Below are 21,495 nucleotides of genomic sequence, written 5' to 3' on the forward strand. Positions count from 1 at the left end.
TCAGTCCCAGTCCTCCTCTTAGCACTTTTTTTACTATTTGTTATACCTGCAGACAACTTTGGGATTCCATTTTATGTTAGCTGCCAGTTTCTCCTCATTCTCCCCCTTTGCATCTCTTATTTTCCTTTTCATCTCCCCTCTGAACCTTCCATATTCAGCAGAACTCTCAAGTATATTCCCCACTGGATCTTTCATAAGCAAACTTTTTATTCTTTATTTTAATTTCTATCTCTTTTGCCATCCACAGACAGGTGGCTTTGTAAGCCCCACCTTTCCCTTTTGAGGAAATATACCATGACTGATGCTTCAAATGCCTCTTCATTAAAGGTAGCCCATTGTTCAATGACCATCTTTCCAATCAACCTTTGTGTCCATTTAGTTCGGCCCATATCCACTCTTACCCCATTGAAATTGGCTTTCTTCCAGTTAGTCATTTTACTCAGGATTGTTCCTTTTTGTTTTCAATCACTTTATTGAGCCATGATCATTGCCCCAAATGATCTCCTACTGACATTAGAGAATTCCTCCACAAACACTCAGGAGACTTACCTCTCACTGACCCTTACACTACTACAATCCCAGTCTATATTCAGAAAATTAAATTCCCATATTGTATCTCCCCTATTATTTTTTGTATCTCTGTAGTTTTCTTGCAAGTTTCTTTGAGTAAGTCCTTCCTGCTAGTTGGTGGCTCACGGACTTCAGTGAACAATGTTATTGTACCTTTTTGGTTAAGGAGTTCTAGCCAAATTGATCATGTTGTTGACTACTGTCAGCTAGCCTCCTTGTCCAGCAGTTCTGTCTTCACTCTTTCCCTTTCTCACTTTCTCATCATTTCTGAACACCTTGATGCAGATCATGCCCCTCTTCCACCATGTTGCCTGGCTTTGGACTTGACCCCCATCCCCAACCCATTCCTTTCCTCACCTGAGACCTGATCTGCATGCAATCCCCCCTGACCCTGTCCCTGGTCCCAACTCCCCTTTCCCCCACTCCAGTCCTAATGTACCTCCTCCCCTTCCAACCATCAGACACGGCAACACTGCCCCTTCCCCCCCCGCCACCACCGGACATGATTTCTTCCACCCACCCTGACCTGCCTAAACAGTGCATCACTTACTTAGTCTCCTTGCCACCCTAGCACATACCTCCGACAACTTGCCCTTTACCACAGGTGGGATCCTACTTAGCTGGCACCCTATCCCCTTTCCCCTGCTGGCAACTTAACCTCACACTTGCCTTATATGCTTACCATTTGACAGCAGTCAAACTCTGGGCGTTTCTGAATGATTCCTGATCGGAACCTTCTCTTGGAAATGCGGAACTGTCTCCTTCCTTAAAAGTGAAGGTACGGAGTGGCTATCTGTGAGATTCCCATTCCTTGGAAAATCTGGCCCATTCTTTTTAATTACACTTGGTGCATTGACATACCTGTACAGTGACTCTGATCTAGACTTTTCTACCTTCCCCCTCACTCTTACTATTACATTACTCTTCCTTATTCTTGTGCTATCTGTCTCTCTCAGTGGTTTGTGCTCATCGCTGTACTTCTGTGATATTATCTTTTGGTACCTATCTCTTGCCAAGTTAGTTCAAACCCTTACCAATAGCACCAGCCAAATGCCCCACAAGGAATTCAGTCTCAGTTCTGACCAGGTGCAGTCTACCTAACCTGTATAGGTCCCACCTCCCCAAACACTGGTCTCAGTGTCCCAGTGATCTAAATTTCTCCCTCCTGCACCATCTTTCCAGCTACGCATTTCATTTGCTTTATCCTCTTATTCCAGTGTACAACTGTGTCTGGCACTGACAGTAATCTCAAGATTAATCCTTTTTCAGGCCCTGCTAGCTAATTTCTTATCAAGCTCCCTAAAATCTGACTGCGGGACTACCACGTCTTTTATCTTTCCACATCGTAGGCTCCAATGTGGGCCACTGATCATTCACCACCTCTTCATCATAACCCCCCCCACCCCCGCTCCCATCCCCTGCAACCACACCAAACACCCCACCTTTCAAGGTGCTCTGCAGTTGTTCAGTAACACCCCTTTTCCACAATATCAGGGAGGCAGCATACCATCCTGGAGGCATATATGTGTCTCCAGAAACACCAATCTGTTTCCCCCCCCACCAAGTCTCAAACTGTTGTCACCGTTGATATTCCAGTCTTCCCTGTGTTCTCCCCCACCTCTGGCCCATACAGCTGAGCCAGTAGTGGTACTGTAGAGTCAGGTCTGGCTGCACTCCCTATGTTATGGACCAGACCAGAAACCCCCTCAAAATATTTTAAGAAGCTAGCCTAGACCCTAACTTTTTCTTATTTTAAAGGCATATGTAAAGTGTCTGTTCCCGATGCAAAGCGACTGGTCAAACTACTCAATGTTAAGCAAAACACAATTTATTTAAACACTGTAATTAACCTACAACCAAAGAAAGGGAAATTTATAATAAATTAACTCTCTCAGAAAGTTAACAGAATAATAGATACAGTAACAATTACTAATTCACTGTTCCAATCGAGTAACATCCCATAAACACACCTCTTGGCAAAACAAAAAGGACAATTCAGGCTCAGATTCTCATATACCGTCCTCCAATCCAGGAGAAAAAAAAAATCAAAACAAAATTCAGAGAGAGTAGTAGCCAGGAGACATTCACTGAAACTTCTAACTCTGTTGAGACCCCGATAGCTTCTGACGCTACCCAGAAATCCTGGTCTGTGAGAGCTGGCCACACCCATTCTGGTTGCATTAAAAAAAAACCTAAGGCCCCCCCCAAGCTGTTTACTCAAGTGGTCTTTAGTAGTCAGTTCTGCCTTATGACCTCTCTTCAACCTAAAAACCAGGACAAAATAACCTCTTAAAGTGACAGCATTGTCACACCTAGACAAGCCATCAGGAACCTGAGCTGGTTTGTGAGCGGGATGCGCTCAGGAGACTCATGCACAATCTGCCTGTTCCTTTTTGCCTATAGGTGTTCATTCATTCCCTCTCTCCCCACGTACTGCTAAACTGCAGGGCGACCACATGTGCGCTCTCCACACTGCATTCAGCCTCTCAGGATGCACGGCAAGGATCCCAGCTGTGCCCAGATTCCAAAACCTGGAGCTCGGGCTGCAGCAGAACGTAGTTACGCAGTGCCGTTGGTGCGGCGCTCCCTCAGTATTGCATTAGAGCGTCAGTCTGGGTTTGGTGCTCACATCTCCAGAATGGAGCCTGACGCCCATCTGGCCTGTAGGCAAGTGTGCTGCTACTTGAATCAGAATCAAGGTTCTTAGTATAACTGGTACAAGGCTGCCGAAACAATGTCTAGTGAACTGTAATCCTCTCCCTCCCTACAGGCATTACCACTTCTTATGCTATGTGTGTCAGGTACGATGGAGTGGAGGTGGATGAGTCTCACTGTGATGCGGTTACCAGGCCTGAGCCGACACATGAATTTTGCACAGGAAGGGAATGCCCTCCCAGGTAAGTGAGCTCGGTGGCTTTCCAATGGGGTGTAGACATTGTACTTAAAAGCAGAGCCCCCTGCCCCTCCCCTGCTAGGGCTGTTGCTCTGAAACCTGCAACCTGCTTGTTTAAATATATTAGAAATAAGAGCAGGAGTAGGTCATATTGTCCATCAAGCTTCACTATTCAGTAAGATCGTGGATGAATATCGATATTAACTCCACCTTCCTGATGTACAGTCCTGTACTCCTTGATTCCCTTGTTTGCTAAAAATCTATTGTTATCAGCCCGGAGTACCTACCCTCTTTTAGGATAGAGATAATATTGGATAATATTTCCAAGTATTTTCTGAGCGAAAAGATCCTTACCATCTCAGTCATAAACAGCCAACCTCTTACCCTGAGACTGTAATTTTAGATGCAGATTCCCCCTAGTTTAGGACACAGTTGTTCAGCATCTACTCTGTTGAGTCCTTTAATTGTTTTCCAAGTTTCAATGATATCAGCTCTCATTCTTCTCAAGTCCAGAGTAAAGCAATGTTAAATAAAACAGTAAATATTGAAGATACTAAGTGGGTACTGTTACAGGATCTGTGGAGAGAGAGAAAAACAGGGTTAACATTTCAGGGCAATGACTTGCCAATAGAGTGCAGAAAATATGAATTCCTTCTGATCAGTCTCTTCTCACGGATGCAGCTTACATCTCAGGATTCAATCTAGTAAACATTTTGCAACAAAAACAAAGTTGCTGGAAAAGCTCAGCAGGTCTGGCAGCATCTGTGAAGGAAAAAACAGAGTTAGCGTTTTGGGTCTAGATACCCTTCCTTGCTTTTTGCAATCTCTCTTAGACCAGAACATCTTGCTTAGGTAAGGAGACCAAAGCTGTGTACCAGTACAACACAATTTGCTTCTTGTTTTGCTCTGAACCCCTTTCAGTAAAGGTAAACATAATATTTATCTTTCTAATTGCTTACTGATCTAGATATTAACTTTCTGCGAGCCATTTGTAAGGACCCCCAAATTGCTGTGAACACTGGCACTTAATGGTATCTTACCTTTAAAATACTCTTCTTTTTCATTCTTCCTACTAATGTGGATTATTTCGCCACCCCCTCACATTACACTGTATCTTCCAACTTCTTGCCCAATCACTTCGTCTGTGTCCTTTACAACTCTGTGTCCATCATGCAGCTTCAAGTCAATACAGCGTGGAGCTGGAGGAACACAGGAGGCCAGGCAGCATCAGAGGAGCAGGAGAGTTGATGTTTCGGGTCAGTGAGTCCTGATGAAGGGCCCTGACCCGAAACGTCGATTCTCCTACTTCTCTGATGCTGCCTAACTTGCTGTATTCCTCCAGCTCCACACTGTATTGACTCTGACTCCAGCATCTGCAGTTCTTGCTATCTGCTCAACAAGCCTTTCATCATCAGCAAACTTATATATTGCACTCTATCTCCACTTCTAAGTTATTGAGATAAATTGTAAATTGTGGAGGTCAAAACTCCAATTCATGTGGTATCACAATAGTTACAACCCCCAGTTTGGAAAATGATCCTGATATTCATGCTCCAGCTGTGATGATAGGTTGCTGATCTGTTTTCACGGTGTTGCCTGATCTATTGAGCATTTCTGTCATTTTCTTTATTTTATTTCAGATTTGCAGTAGTTGGCTCTTGTATTCCATTGTCCCGTTCCTGACACTTTACCAATTCCGAATTAAACCACACCTCCCAGCCCATGAACCCTAACTTTGATAACAGTCTCTTGTGTTGGCAATTGTCAAATATCTTAAGAACATCCAAATCTACCACATCCACTTATTCCTTCCTTATTTAACCTGTGTAAAGCTATGACAACTCTACCCAATCATGTTGTAATTTTTAGTGCCACGTTAGCACATCCTAAATAGAATCGCACTACCATGGATGTCAGGTTAAGTGGCCTATAGCTCCCTGTTATCTTTCTTCTTATTTTGATCAGTGGGATTGCATTTCAGTTCATGGTGACCATTCTGGATTTCCATGGTATTCCAGAAGATCAAAACCAGTACATCCACTCTCACTGCAGCTACATCTTTTGAACACTTCAAGTCTAAACCTTCAGATCCCAGTGAATTTGTTGTCTTTTAGCTTCATTAATCTCTCCAGAATGCTTTCTTGACTAATATTAATTACTTTAAAATGCTCACTCTCCTTAAACCTTCGATTTTATCCACAATCTTCAATATATTCTGTATGCCTTTTGCTGTGAGGACAGGCACAAAATATAGTTTAATCTCTCTGCCATTTCCTAATTCTTAATTGCAATTTCTCTCTGCTCTGTCTCTGCGGGACACACATTTACTTTTCCTAATCACTTTCTTACTATATTTTATAAGCGTTCTTCCAGTCTGGTCTGGTATTTCTGGCTAGTTTAGTCTTATTCAGTTTTCTCTCTCTCAGCAATAGTTTTGTGTCTATTTGCTGCCTGCTTTCTAAAGACACTCACAATCCCAATCCTAAGATTGTTATTCTTTTCAACAATAGAGCAAACCTCTTATTTTAATCTAATCCTGCTTTTAACATTGCTATTTAACCAGAGATGTACCATATTTCCAGTGGAGTTTTATTCCTCAAGGGAATTAGGAATTATTTCTTTCAGTGCTTCCCAACTTTTACCTACAGTCATATTGCAAATACAGTCGGTTCTCCTTCTATGTGTGTTTCTTCAACTCGTATTGGTTTTAACACAGTTGAAGTATTTAGACCACTATTTGTAGAACGCAAACTTTCCTTACCTATATTGGCTATAGCACGATTCCGGCCTCATTAGTTTAAATAGCGTGGCTATTACACAATTTTCTTACAACGCAAGATTGCACGAGAACAGAACTATCACGTTATATCAAAATCGACTGTAATGACTAGATCAGTGTTTCCAAAGCTATGTGATCCCTTTTTAACACTTGAAAATTAACACGACCCCCAGATGCCAGCAAAAACAAACCAGCAATAAAACAGCGGAAGTTGCTATTAATGTAGGGTTTCATGGTGCATTCTGAGATGCAGTCCATCTCTTGGACTTTTGCTTCCACCTAAGCTTGTTTAATAAAATTGAATTCACTATGAATTCAATTCACTTGGTTTACTTTTGGTTTACTCTTCATTAATTTACTAGTTTTAACGATTAGCTTCATAAACGATTATTTATAGATTCCCGATTTTAAGTGCTTACTCCCTTAATCTTACACACGCCACTACAAGTGTTAGAGGTGAAAAGGAGAACCCTGTTTGCCCTCTGTAGTGAACCTCTCCCTAGTCCGTGTGGCTGCACTGTGTGAGGGTGTTTCAAGTCAACAAGCTTTGAGTGAAGTTAGAGTACCCAGTTAAATGATGATGGGTGATGGGTTCTGTCTGTGGAAGGAACAAACTGGTGAGGCACTGGGACCTTTTCTCAATCCAGTCCTGACTATATTCTTGAAGATCCATGTGAGATAGCAGAAATCGGGGCGGGTGGCGGGGGATTTGAGCTGCAAGCAACAGTCTTGTGAGTGGTGTGTTGGGGTTGCGAGATGAACGCCAGCTGCAAATGGCAGCTGACTGGCACTGATCTGGGTAGCAGGGGGCGTTGCTGACACAGAAGGTCTGCAGGAAGGTAAGTGGCAGGGAGCAGGTTTCTGGTGTTCCACCTGTGTAGTAATTGTGATGAGGTCAGTCAGGTGGACCTCATGGAACATGAGTTCCCTGATTGGCTCAGATTCACAGCCCCAGTCAGGGAGCCCTGGCTGACAGATAGGAACAGGAGCGTCAGAGGTTCTGTTCGCTCTGAGAGCTGGCTCTGAAGAAATCGGAACAGTGTCAAGGACTTTCCATGTGTTCCGTGAGGATAGTGGCCTCTGTAAGGTTATTTCACGCCTGGAGCTTTATTTCATCCAATTCAGCATCCTGTTTTCACTGTCCTCACCTGCAGTAAAACAGCATTGCCTTCTAACTGTCCACCTGATCAGGTTCCACCCTGCAGGTTGGGCTAAGGTGGTTTCTCATTGCCTTGCCCCCTCTATTTAGATAGAGGAGGTAAATCTAGATGGAACTAAATTAACAAAAAAATAGTAAAGATGGTTGATGGAAATTAGACGAATAAATTTAAAACTGATTTTAATGAGGAACTAATCTTCTAAAAGGTAACACCAGTTTACATTTGTGTAGTACCTTTGGCATGTTGAGCTGACTCAGAAATTTTAAAACAAGGTTTGACACCAAGCCACATTTTAGGTCAGGTGTCTAAAGGCTTCGTCACGGAGGTGGGTTTTACAAAGTGCATTCAATGTGTAAAGCAAGGGGGAGAGATAGAGAGGTATAAGGAGGGAGTTTATGACCCTTGGGCAATTAAACACCAGGGTTGGAGCAGTTATAATTTGGAATGCACAAGAGGCCAGAATGTTGTGGGGTTGGTCAGGAGATTACCGAAATGGAGAAAGACAAGACCATGGAGAAATTTGAAAACCAAAGATGAGAATTTTGAAATCCAGACTATCAATATTAGGAACAATGAAATTAAACCCTATTGGTACTTTCCCAGCTTATATTGAATTCCTTGAGGAAGATTTAAGGACAGTGGTGCCATTGTGGTAATGTCACTGAACCAGTAATCCAGAACCCAGGGCTAATATTTGAATTGAAGGTATTCTGAGGAAGGGTGACCGGACCCGAAACGTTAACTCTGTTTTCTCCTTCACAGATGCTGCCAGACCTGCTGAGCTTTTCCAGCAACTTTGTTTTTGTTGTGTAATATTTGAATTAGTTTACTGAAGCTTGAATTCAGTGAATAAAAAGCTAATTTAATGGTGCCCATGTAACTATTGATGATTGTTGTAAAACCTGTCTGGTTCACCAATGCCCTTTACAGAAAGACATAAGAACATAAGAACCATGAGCAGGAGTAGGCCATCCGGCCCCTCGAGCCTGCTCCACCATTCGATAAGATCATGGCTGATCTTATTCGTGGACTCAGCTCCACTTACCCACCCACTCACCATAACCCTTAATTCCTTTCCTGTTCAAAAATCTATCTTTGCCTTAAAAACATTCAACAAGGTAGCCTCAACTGCTTCACTGGGCAGGGAATTCCACAGATTCACAACCCTTTGGTTGAAGAAGATCCTCCTCAGCTCAGTCCGAAATCTGCTCCCTCTTATTTTGAGGCTATGTCCCCTAGGTCTAGTTTCACCCGCCAGTGGAAACAACCTCCCTGCTTCTATCTTATGTTCCTTTCCCAATTTTATTTGTTTCTATTAGATTCCCCTCTCATTCTTCTAAATTCCAATGAGTATAGTCCCAGTCTACTCAACCTCTCCTCAAAAGCCAACCCTCTCAACTTCGGAATCAACCTAGTGAACCTCCTCTGCACCCCCAGTACATCCTTTCTCAAGTAAGCCTACATCTTCTGTCCTTACCCGGTCTGGCCTACATGCCATTGCAGACCCACAGCAATATGGTTAACCCTTAACTGTTAGGGATAGGCAACAAATTCTGACCTCGCCATTTACTCCCACATCCCTTGAACGAATTACACAAATGCAACAAAAATTGAGGGATTTGAGAAGTGAACTTCGGTGGGTCAAAGAGCCATTTGATGCATTTGAATTTGAGGTAGCCGTTCAGCCTCTCAATTATTCTACCATTCAGTTAGTATTACTGCTGATGTGTGCCATAGCTTCAGAGTGCTCTCCTTTCCCAGCATTGCTGTCACCCCAGATGTTTCTTTTTCCCTGGATGCCTTGCAGATGGGAGACCAGCAGATGGAGCGAATGTTCCCGGACCTGTGGGGAAGGATATCAGTTCAGGACAGTGCGGTGCTGGAAAATGATTGCTCCGGGTTTCGACAGCTCCGTTTACGATGAATTGTGCGAAGCAGCTGAGCTAACCAGGCCCGTGGAGCGCAAAGTCTGCAAAAACAAGGGATGTGGGCCACAGTGGGAAGTGTCAGAATGGTCGGAGGTAACGCAACTTTGTTTCAGTGCATCTTTATCCCTTTCTCCAACCTACATGGTCATACAAGTGAAGCTGTCTGAATATTCATCCTCTTCATTGAGAGTAACTGAGGAACATTTTATACTTCAAATATTTGCAACTCTCCACTGCTTTGTTAAAGAAATTGTAGCTCGATAGAAGTATTAAATATTATATCTTGAACAAAGGCACCAATGACAAAATTGACATATACGGCCCATCCATTATTTAACAACATAGATAGAATGGCTCAGATGTAAAGAGTTTGTTGGAACAGAGGGATCCTGGGTGGCGGCGGGTCAAGTGCATTGACGTTTGTAAGTGGCGGGGCATACATGAAAGAGTAGACTAAAGAATTTTGAGCTCCTTAAGTAGAAACATTGAGTAAAAAAGCAGAAGTTATGCCGCAGCTTTCTAAAGTGATCAACTGGAGTATTACGTCTAATTTTGCTTGCAACAGTTTAGGAAGGAATTGAGAATCCTTGATTGTCTGGCGAAGATTTAGCGGAATGGTTCCGGGGATGAGGAAATTTAGTTACAAAGTAAGCTTGGAGAAGCTGGGATTGTTCACCTTGGAAAAAAGTAGGTTCAGGGGACTTTTAATTGAGATGTACAAAATGATCATGGGCTTAGATCAGGTAGACAAGGGGGATGATAGGTAGTTGGGTCAAGGGTGGATAGTTGGGTTGGGGAGGAATGGGCCTTTGGGTTGGTTCATTGGGGTGGAAGGATGGGGTTGGGAGGATGGATAGTCAGCTTGTAGGGAGGGCAGGAATGGGTAGTTGAGGGATGGGTGGTTGTGATTGGAGAGATGGATAGTTGGCTTTGTGGGGTGTGGATGTTTGTGTTTGGGAGGCGATGAGTAGTTGGCTGTGGGGAGGGTATGGATATTTGGGGTTGGGTGGTTGGAAGGGGTTGGTAGTTGTGTCAGAAGGAGTTTGAGTGGATGGGTAGTCGAGTCAGGAGAATGAGTCTTCTGTGGGGTGGGCTGGAAAAAGGTGCTGAGATCAGAGTGGGGGATGAGTATTGGGGGCAAGGGGTTGAAGGCGATGTATTTTTCTGCGCAACGTTTGAGAGAGACTGCTTTTTCCAGTTTCAGTGACCTTTATTCCTTTGTGAAGATTCCCTAACGCTGTCGCATGAACCACCAGCCAGGAAAACAGAGAGAGCCGCACAGAGAGTCCCTCTCCCTCAAGATTGTAGCCACAGACTATCCTTTGGTTCGTGATATTGTTAACCAGGAGATTCTTCACAACATGTCCATGCTCAACCTGCCCTGTCTGAGACTGCAAATGGTAGCACTGCATGAGACATTAGAGCAGGAATACAAGAAGCAAAACAGTGTGTGGGAATCTCGTTTTTGATGAGGATTATATCACAGTGCTGATCTGTATTTTCTCAATGGTGAAAGACTGCGGAGGGGGAAAGGGATTTAGGTGCTTGGACCATAAACCACTGACGGCTCATGGACTGTGATAAAGAGCAACTGGAATGTGTAAAGACTTCACATTTTTATTTTTCTTCAGATTTGATTGTGGGCTGGAATGGGAAAATGACTGTTTTAAAACCAAGGACTGTGGAAGGAGTTACTGCACTTTTAAAAATAAGTTACTGGAACTCATTGGGAGTTGTGTTTACACTGCTGCTTTCTACAAGCAGTGAAGGAGGAGAGGTAATATGCCTCAGCATCAGGAGGTTTTTTTCAGAGTGAGGTTTGCCCAGCGACAGGTAGTTGATTCGTTTGTGCAAATGTGCCAGCAGTCATCACCATGCCAACAGCTCTCTGATTGGCCCTCGGGAACGTAAACAACGTGAGTGTTTCTGATGGAGGGGGACAAGTCGCTGGGTTGCTGAAGGAGCATGTGCCGTGTCTCTATCGCTGCAGCAAAGTAACCAAAGCCTAGAAAAAGATTGCTTTCTCCCACTGGTGCTGTAACCTCATGTCTTCAACCAGTGACTCAAAGACTTTACAATTATAGTGTACCCATTGCTCTGTGCCTCCTGAGAAGGGGCTCAGAGAACAGAAGGTCCTGAAAAGAAAAAGGAACACCTCATTAAATCCTCTGGACTGGTGCCATTGAACTATGTTTCCCCAGCTTTTTATCCCACCACTAGTTTTTCAGTGTTGGCTTATGTCTATCTGTGTTGGTGTGCAAGTGTTTTAAAAGAGGAATAGAGTTTCAACCAGTAGAATTAAAACGGGATAATCAACAGGCTAGTTTTGCCTGTGGTTAGTATTTATTTATAATACATTGTTCTTTTATAAGTACAAGAACCTGATCAGTATTTTCTGTTAACCCAAGTCCATCAGACAAGTAAATTGAGGAATTGGGATTATTGCTCTTGTTTTTATGTTCTAAATGCAATACTGAGTTGAAGTGTATTTATCTTTATTCAGTACTGAGTCCTGAAAAGGTTTAGCAATGTTAAGTTACTGGCAATTGGAAATGATCTCAGAAAGTAGCCCGTCATAGTAACGGTTTTTCTCCCTTCAGTGTTCTGCGCGGTGCGGCACCAGGGGCAGCATGAGACGTGAAGTTCGATGCTCAGTAGATCCTCGCTTGTGCGATGAGTACACCAAACCAACCAACAAGAAGGAGTGCATGGGGCCACCTTGTGACCGTCGCTGGACTGCATCAGACTGGGGACCAGTAAGGGCTGCCAGCATGCTTCTGATCTAATGGATCCCAATGAACCTGGTGGACAGCCGTCTGTCTGTATTAACACTCCACAATATAGAAGATAATTACAAACCAGTTAATACATATTCCGTCACCGCTTACAGACAGGGTCACACAAACACTGCAACTCCACACTGGCAATAATGCAAGGACATAATTTACACAGAATGACATTATCCCCATGTAGACACACACATGCACTGACATACTGACCACACACACACACACACACACACACACACACACACACACACACACACATCCACTGACATGACTGGCCCAATGCTGATCAAAACACTCACACTCATCTTGCATTGACATTAACATAAGGGTACACTGACCCTACACTGACGTTAATACACACGGATACACTGACCCCACGCTGACATTAATACACCATGACACAATGACCCCCACACTGACATTAACACACAGACGGACATACCCTCCCCACACTGACAATGACACAGGGACAGACACACCACACACTGACAGTAATACAAGCACACACTCATTCCACGATGACATTAACACTTGGGGGTGCTGTCATCCCATGTTGATGTTAATATAGTGATAATATTGTTATTTTTGAGTAGGATATGACAGAAATCCCTGAGGCCAGTAGGAGCATGGGGACGAGTGATAGTTATCTATGCATTGTGGATAATCATTTCAGAATCTGACTGCGATTATTTGCTATCATAGTAATCAGTGGCATTAGATTTGATGGTGTGCGAGCAGAAATAAAAATCTGACCGGAAAAGCTTGCTCTCGTTTTACCAACATTGATCCAACATTATATTTTGGAGATAGTAAGAACTGCAGATGCTGGAGTCAGAGATAACACAGTGTGAAGCTGGAGGAACACAGCAGGCCAGGCAGCATCAGAGGAGCAGGAAAGCTAACGTTTTGGGTCAGGACCCTTCTTCAGAAATGGGCCAGATTTTATATTTTGGATCCTTGTTCAGAAAGGGGACAACTGTCAATGTCTATTTATGTTGGATCCTAACAGTGATTTTTCTCTGATATTCTTGCTCTTGACTGATCTTTTTAAATGTTTCATGACTGTTGAGAAAAGAGCTCCATAGTTGATATCGCTCAATTCCTTTCTCAAGTGTATTGGAAATGGTTTGTCTGCTTGTCATGATGGTCATTGTATCTTTGGGAATTAGCCTGATGTAAACAATCAGCTACACCTCCTTCCATACAAATTCACTGTTTTTATTCTTTATTCCCAACTCCATCCCCTCCCTGGCACCATCTTGGGGTGATCCTGTAACAGCTACCTATCACAAAAACACTACTCACTTTATTTCGAACACCACCTACCTCTTACTCTGACCTCATCAGCTGCTGATATCCTTCCTCTCACTTGGTGTCGTTGTCACCTTCAGGTACAGAGAATCCAGTTCTCTCCTGGATGATCTCCCGTCACCCACTCGCCATCAACGTCAGGTCCTCAAAAAGCCCTACTGCTCATGTCCTTTCCCATAATAACTCCTTCCCGGTCTACACTAAAATCTCACACCCTCAACGTGTCATCTCTAAATACCTCAATGGCCTTTTTTCCCTTTATATTTGCAACTTCCTCCAGCTTCAAAGTTCCTTCCTATCTCTTACGGACTCCAGCCTATTGTCCCTTTCCCCAGCTGTACACCCCTACCATTGGCGGTCATGTTTTACTTCCATATGCAGACTGTTCACCCTCCCTCTCCTCCTTCAGACTCATAACCTTCTGGCCATCTCTCCCCTTTCTTTAGCTCAGGGTCCATTAATTGTACATAAACTAAATTTATTCAATATTCATTCTTGGTATATTTGTGTCACGGACCCAGACCACAGTCAATTGCTCATCAGCGTTTGCCCTTGAGCGTGGAGGATGTTGTGAAATATTTCCAAGTTGAGACAGTAGCACCATAGGCAATCCCATCTTTCCTTGTTCTCCTCAGAGATAGTAAGAACTGCCGATGCTGGAGTCAGAGACAATACGGTGTGGGGCTGGAGAAACACAGCAGGCGGGCAGCATCAGAGGAGCGGGAAAGTTGACGTTTTGGTCAAGGGAGTGATGTTCAAAAAGCCTTGCTGAGTCGTTACAGTTGACGGTGAAATATTTGTTCAGCTTGGTTTCTAAGCCACGTATTTTCCCTTTCTCGATACAGTGCTCGGGAGTCTGTGGAGAGGGCCGCATGACACGCTACGTGGTTTGCAGGAATAACGAAGGGAAGGTCCTGCCTGACTCGCAGTGCGACCTGACGACAAAGCCCCTGGCGGTGCACCCCTGTGGAGATAGAGACTGTCCCCCTCACTGGGTGTCACAGGAGTGGGAGCAGGTACACTAGGGACTGGTACGCATGCTGTGGGAATAACATGGAGAAACTGAATAAACAGAACTGACTGCCGATCTCAGCAAAACCTTAAGGCTGATGCTTAAAAAGGAGGTGAACAAGAGAGCACTTGAAACTTCGTCGTTATTACGTAAATACACAAGGGTTCCTTGTGCTGAGAGGAAGAAAATACAGTGCCCGCTTTGGCATTCTCTTTCTGTGTCTCTCTTTCTCTCCCTCGGCTCTCAGCCTCTGGGACTGTCACGTGCAGTCTCTCTAACATTCCAGGATTGAGGAGAATCCAGCCCATCACAGCGGGAATCATAGCAGCTGGGCCCACTTACATTTATGTGGGGATCCGTTCTCAGTGCCCCATCGAGGGGCCTGGCATTGAAAAGTTGGGCACATACTTGCCTGCCCTTGGCACTGATCCTGCCCTGCTCCCCATTGTAATGGCCCCTCTCCACAACCCTCACCCCATCCTCATTCACCGGTGTCGGGGGATATCTGGCAAAGTGCTTGGAGAGTTACCAGCAGCGACTACCACTCCCAGGGGGTAATCCAGCAACGGAGACCTGCCAACCTCAACCTAACTGGCAGCTGTCAGCCTCTCTGATCTCTGCCCTCCGTCTAAAATCACAGGGAAGGTCCATCACTGGCCAGTTAAATACTTAAAGGGGGAGGGGCGTTGGGGTCTGCAATGGTTCTCCAATCGGTGGACAGATCCCGTCACCAGCACTAAATCTACTGCCATCTCTGCTGCTGCCCTCTCTCACACTGCAGGACAGACCAGGAGGGGGCCAAGGGGATGGGAGGGGATGAGGAGTTGGGAGTGGGTGAGGGGCTGGGAACGGGTGAGAGTGTGGGAAGGGTGAGGAGTTGGGAGCAGGTGAGAGGTTTGGAAGGGTAAGAAGTTGGGAGCGGGTGAGAGTTTAGGAAGGGTGAGGGGCTGGGAGTGAGTGAGAGTTTGGGAAGGGTGAGGGGCTGGGAGCAGGTGAGAGGTTGGGAGGGGTAAGATGTTGGGAGCGGGTGAGAATTTAGAAGGGGTGAGAGGTTGGGAGTGGGTGAGGGCTGGGAGCGGGTGAGGGGCTGGGAGCGGGTGACAGGTTGGGAGGGGTAAGAAGTTGGGAGCGGGTGAGAGTTTAGGAGGGGTGAGGGGCTGGGAGGGAGTGAGTGAGAGTTTAGGAGAGTGAGGGGCTGGGAGCGGGTGAGAGGTTGGGTGTGGTGAGGGCCTGGGAGCAGGTGAGAGGTTGGGAGGGGTAGGAAATTGGGAGCGGGTGAGAGTTTAGGAGGGGTAAGAGGCTGGGAGCGGGTGAGAGGCTGGGAACGTGTGAGAAGTTGGAAGGGGTGAGGAGTTGGGAGCGGGTGAGAGGTTGGGAGCGGGTGAGAGGTTGGGTGGGGTGAGAGATTGGGTGGGGTGAGGGATTGGGTGGGGTAAGGTGCTGAGAGTGGGTGAGGGGCTGCCAGAGGGGAAAATGGGCTCCTACATCTTTCAGAGGATGGGGCTGGACCGAACTCCTGAGAAAGGCAGGCTTGGAGTCCGGCCTTGTATTAGAATTGACTTCCCAGAGAAAAGTCACTTGGCTTATCTTGAGTCAGATCCTGTGTTATCTTTAGAACTCACTGTTTTATTTGCCAAATTCCTGACGTTCTGCTGCATTCTGGGGGCTTTGGCCTGCAGCTGTCAATGCGGTGGGCGCCAGTATCTATACAGGGAGTTGAGAATTTCGGGGATGGGGGTGCGTTAGTGAGAAGTCTATAGGGGCTGGAGGGTGACTAAGAGTTTGTTTACTGTCTGGCTGATAGCTCTTGACCTTCCCCTGGTGTAGGGCGTTGGCATGGGCCGGCTGTGTAGTAACTGGTTGTTGTGGTCCTGCTTTAGTGCAATGCCACGTGTGGCCGGGGCAGGAAGACCCGGAAGATTCTATGTGCCGGCTTGGAAAATGGAGTCTATAAGGAGTACGAGGAGAGCCGATGTGGTCACTCCAAGAAGCCTGACGAGGAGGCGGCCTGTTTCGAGAGACCCTGCTCAAAGTGGTTTAAAACATCTTGGTCCCAGGTAAGCCAAACTCACTCGCTTGGTCAACAGCTGGGTCTTACCGATTCACCTGTGGGCAGTGTAAGCTTGCCCAATCTGTACTGCAGCCAATGCAAATAACTCTGTTTGTCCCTGTAATTCCCTACCCTTTTCCCACATCCGTTTCCTCCGTTTGGCCTCTCTACCCTTCTTCTTTTTTTCCCTTGCTGCGCTACTGCCGGTGCTCCGTTGGAACTGGGTGCAGTTATCTTGGCAGATCAGCTCACTACACAGTATGAGCTACTGCTCACACTGAAGATTGCTGTCACTGTCCCCTCTCTCAGTGTCGGAAACTACAGCATCGGCTCGGTCCAGTGCAGTTGAGGGAAGCCAATCCCTGGTCTAACTAGGAGAGGCCATTATAGTTCGCGAGATTATAGTTTATTGCACGTTAACATCTACTTACAGATTACAGTGTTAAGATATATATTGTCACAGAGACTCGGAGGAGGATTGATGTTAGGCCTCTCTCCTACGAGATCCAGAGCTGTTCTGCCCACAAGTCCATAGGAGATCATCATATTGGGTGGCGCTTGTGGCACTCCTCAGTGTTAACTCTTTCAGACCCATAAGCACCAGCTGGTCACAGAATAGAATCCCTACAGTGTGGAAACAGGCCATTCGGCCCGACAAGTCCACACCGACCGTCTGAAGAGCATCACACCCAGACCCATCCCTCTACCCTTTTCCTGTTACCCGGCATTTCTCGTGGCTAACGCACTTAATCTACACATCCCTGAACACTACGGGCAATTTAGCATGGCCAATCCACCCTAGCCTGCACGTCTTTGGAGTGTGGGAGGAAACCGGAGCACCCGGAGGAAATCCACACGGACACGGGGAGAATGCGCAAACTTCACCCAGACAGTCGCCCGAGGGTGGAATCGAACCTGGGTCACTGGCGCTGTGAGGCGGCAGTGCTAACCACTGAGCCACTGTGCTGCCCTGGTACCCGGCAGTTTGAAGATATGAAGCTGCTGTTCCCAATCTTGGCAATGTTCCGTCAGTAGGTAGGTGCAAAAACAAGAAGAACAAAATGATGGATCCTTGTTCTCATGGAGCTGGGACTGGTCTGTGCAATGGTCAGGGCATGTGTGATGGGTGTCTGCTGGTTACCTGTTACCTACCTCTGCCCAGCGGACCCTGTCCCACCGGAGTGCTCTAGGAAGCAGGATCCCAGCTTAGGCTGCATACCTTTGCTGTGTTAAAAAGAACGTCCTGAGCGGCAGTGTTGATCGCATACTCCTTTCACAGAGCTTAACCTGGAGCAGTTATTGCCACAGTCCCAGTCTCCTGCCAACCCTACAAACAGTTTCACTGCTTGTGGAGAGGAAACGAGGTTAACCCATACCGTTTTCTGAATCATGTCGTATAACATAATGCACAGGAGTAGGCCGTTTCGCCCTTCAAGCCTGCCCTGCCATCCAATAAAATCATGGGTGATCTGATTATAACCTCCTCCTCCTGTTCCCACTTGCCCTTGATAACCTGTCAACCCCTTGCTTAACAAAAGGCTATCTACCTCTGCCTTAAATATATTCAGAGACTGATTCTACCACCTTTTCAGGAAAAACATCCAAAAACTCATGACCCTCTGAAGGAAAAAAAGTTGCCTCCCTTCCCTCTTCAATGGGAAGACACTAGTTTTTAAACAGTACACTCTCTCCCATTAGAGGGGACATTCTCTCCATGTCCAATCTGACAAAGTCCCTCAGGATCTTATATGTTTCAGTCAAGTCATCTCTTACTCTTTTAGACTCTAATGGATACAAACCTAGATCGTCTAACTATTTCTCATAAGACAATGTACCCAAATTCCAGGTAATAATCTGCTGAACCTTCTCTGTACTGCTTCCAAAGCATTTATATCCTTCCTCAAAGGAGGTAAACAGTACCATGTAAAACTGTACCTTTTTCTTTCTTTGTATTTTTGATTGTGGACTGACATGGGAAAAGGATTCTTTTAGAAACCAAGGTTTATAGCACTTTTCAAAAGCAATTACCTGACCTCATTGTGAGTGCTGTTTACACTGTAGCTTGTTCCAAGAGTAGTAGCAAACAAGCTGGAGCCAGGCTTTGTGCATGAATGGTGATTCAGCCAGCAACAAGTAGCTGAATGGTCTGCGGGATGATGACCTGTTATAACGACAAAGGCCTTCTGCCCACCAACAACAATGTGATTGGCTCCCGGGCAGCTGGGTGTGAATGTTTGGGTGAGAAGCCGTCGGATTTCCAGGAAGGGAAGAGCTGTGTTTCTGCTCTGCAATAAAGACACTGAAGCCTGAAGAAAACTGGTTTATCCTCCCCTCATCAGTTGCTGTAAACTGTAGCTCTTAACCAATAGGTCAGTGACTTTACAATTGCGAATCAGTCCCTCTCTGCCCCAATGTGAATTAATGGTTTCAGGGAAAGAGTAGGAAAGTGACATGAGGGATACAATGCACATTAATCTGTCAGCTTGGTCATGTAGTATGGTGAGATTCACAGAAATCATGATGCTGTAACTGATCACATGACATCGCTAAGAGAGAAGACATCAGTCTAGAATGAGCGTGTGAAGAGAGAGGTGTTAGACACTGCACTAGAGAAGTGAAAGGTATTTGAGAACCTGCTATGGCCAGATGTAAACGAAATAGCGTTACAGTAGTCAAGATGTTGAAGCACATTACTTAAAGATGTGGGGAGGGGACAGTGGATGTGCAGACAGCCACAACCCGAGATACTGTAGACGTGTTGCTTTGAGCACATGATGAAGGTACTTGTATAATGCATGCAGCTTATTCTGTGCCTGTCTGAGAGAATGTAGAAGTGGCTGAATCCCACATTCATTGTATTCTATATCTCACCTGTAGCTACTTGTTGGGGCAATGCATAGGACAGTAACTTTACATCTAACCTATTCTGTACCTGATGTTGGAGGGCCTGATTGGGTTGTTGGAGGAGAGTTGTGCTCTGCATTGGCCAAACACAAGAACAGAAGTGCTTGTGGACCTGGGTGGAATGAAATTGTTTTAAGTTTGAGCAGTGAATGCTTCCTGCAGCCACTGAGAAAATGGTCTGTTCCTGGGCATTCGAATCCAATTTGACAACCAAAACACTTTCTGTTTGTGATGGATCTTTGTCACTTGGCCACACACTTGCATTCAGCGACGTGTATTTGGAGCTGACTCAACAACTAACTGCTGTCTTTATCTGGCACAGTGCAGTAAAACCTGTGGCAGTGGAGTCCGAGTTCGTGAAGTGAAATGTTACCAGGGAGATGAAGTTGGACAAGGCTGCGATCCATCCACAAAGCCGGAGGCAAAAGAGACGTGTGAGGTTCAGCTCTGTCCCACAGACGCACCAGGTAAGGATGGCCAAAATATACCCCACCTCTAAACAATTACACCCCCAACACAGTACCCCACAGGATTAAATTCCCAGTCCAATACCCACCAACAATTAAATCGCCAATCCAATAATCCCCAGGATTAAACCACCAATCTAGTAACCCCTCAACGAGACAAATCCACAATACACTATCACTCTCCTTGACAAATTCCCAATCTACCTTTCCCCGATTAATCACCAGTCGAATTACCTGCTCTGGGGATTACTTGCCCAATCCAATACCCCCCTGGGTTTAAATTGCCAATCGAGTATACCCCTGGGATTAAATCCAATTCAATTTTTTAATCATTCCGGTGAGAAAGAGGCTGTATTGGGACCAAACAGCAACACCAGTATGAAGAGATACAATCAGATGTTTTTCCAGTGAAGAAAGGAGTGCAATAAGGCAGTGTGCTGTCACCAAAATGTTTAATGAAGGCTTTAATTTGCTAATTACTGAGGTATTGGAGGTGGGCGAGCTACATGATTTGACTGACAGTGAAGAATTATCCAATTAGATAACAAAGGGCTCGATAACTTTCCCGTTGAGTGTGAGGTCTTATGCCACAGGGATGGAGATGGTGGGTGACCAATGGCAAGAGTTTTGGGGCGGACAGTTAGGAGGTCACAGGTCACAGGTGGGAAAGCTTGGTGGAAATGGTCTACCCAAAGTTGGCAACACTCAGTGTGGGATTTTCAGGACGGGATGTACGTGCAAGGGAGGTGGTGAAATGGCATCTCGTTCTCCGTGGTAAATCTCCTCTTGTTCATTTGCCTTGCAGATGACAACTGTCAGGACAAAGTGACGGCCAACTGTGCGTTGGTGTTGAAGGTGAAACTGTGCACACACTGGTACTACAGGAAGGCCTGCTGCAGATCCTGTAAGAACAGGGCATAACGCCACTGGTGACCTTCAGGGCCACAATCCTGCAGGGAATAACACAAAATACACAGTCCCTTTTTTCAGTTGGGTGGGGGGGAAGTGCAAGTGCGGAGGGATTGGGAGGAAGGGGTTGAGGTTCATCACCATTCCCAGTCAATACGAACAAGCAACACTGCAAAACGTGAAAAAAAAATGCACAGTACACCACATACCACATGTTACTTCGTCTTGTGACTGGAATACCGCTCTGCCTCTTCTTCTTTCTCTCTCCGTTGTATTGGAAGATGATGTGTTCATTCCCATTACTTCACAGCCCCAACCCGACCTCCAACAGCTCCTAAAATCTGCACAGACCCCACTCCTGGGACCTTTTGTGAGTCTCTGTCAGTGAATTGGACCCTCCCCCATTGCCCTCCACTACCTCTACCTTCCAAAATGGCCAGTGTTCCTATTCTCCTGACAGCTGATCCACGCTGGAAACAAAGTGTGTACCAACCCAGTCCCAATGACGATCCGGGTCTTAGTAAGACAAGGTGAAATAGTTAATTAAGGTGGGTGCTTAGATCTTTGAATATTATGAGTGAGGGTCTGTGAAGAGGCCATTGGGGCAACAGCCATCTAAAGATTTTCAGATTCTGAAGTCTTGGTTATATGCCAGTCATAAGCAGTTAAATAATACAAACAGCATCCGGACTGAGGTAAGAGGCATGACCTGATACAGTTAAG

The 21,495-nt window shown here is 45.5% G+C and overlaps 1 protein-coding gene across 1 annotated transcript in view; it reads left to right on the plus strand.

The window, feature by feature from the left end:
* Positions 1 to 20,784, plus strand: part of si:ch211-267e7.3 (ADAMTS-like protein 2) — a 109,414-nt gene extending 88,630 nt beyond the window's left edge. The window contains exons 12-18 of the mRNA XM_048602316.1: positions 3,341 to 3,467; positions 9,210 to 9,423; positions 11,931 to 12,086; positions 14,276 to 14,446; positions 16,323 to 16,499; positions 19,719 to 19,863; positions 20,669 to 20,784. Coding sequence (XP_048458273.1) covers positions 3,341 to 3,467; positions 9,210 to 9,423; positions 11,931 to 12,086; positions 14,276 to 14,446; positions 16,323 to 16,499; positions 19,719 to 19,863; positions 20,669 to 20,784 — 1,106 coding nt within the window. The remainder of the gene's footprint in view (positions 1 to 3,340; positions 3,468 to 9,209; positions 9,424 to 11,930; positions 12,087 to 14,275; positions 14,447 to 16,322; positions 16,500 to 19,718; positions 19,864 to 20,668) is intronic.
* Positions 20,785 to 21,495: the final 711 nt, after the last annotated feature.

This window comes from Rhincodon typus, chromosome 10 (genome assembly GCF_021869965.1).
Source record: "Rhincodon typus isolate 14 chromosome 10, sRhiTyp1.1, whole genome shotgun sequence".
NCBI classification, from domain to species: Eukaryota; Metazoa; Chordata; class Chondrichthyes; order Orectolobiformes; family Rhincodontidae; genus Rhincodon; species Rhincodon typus.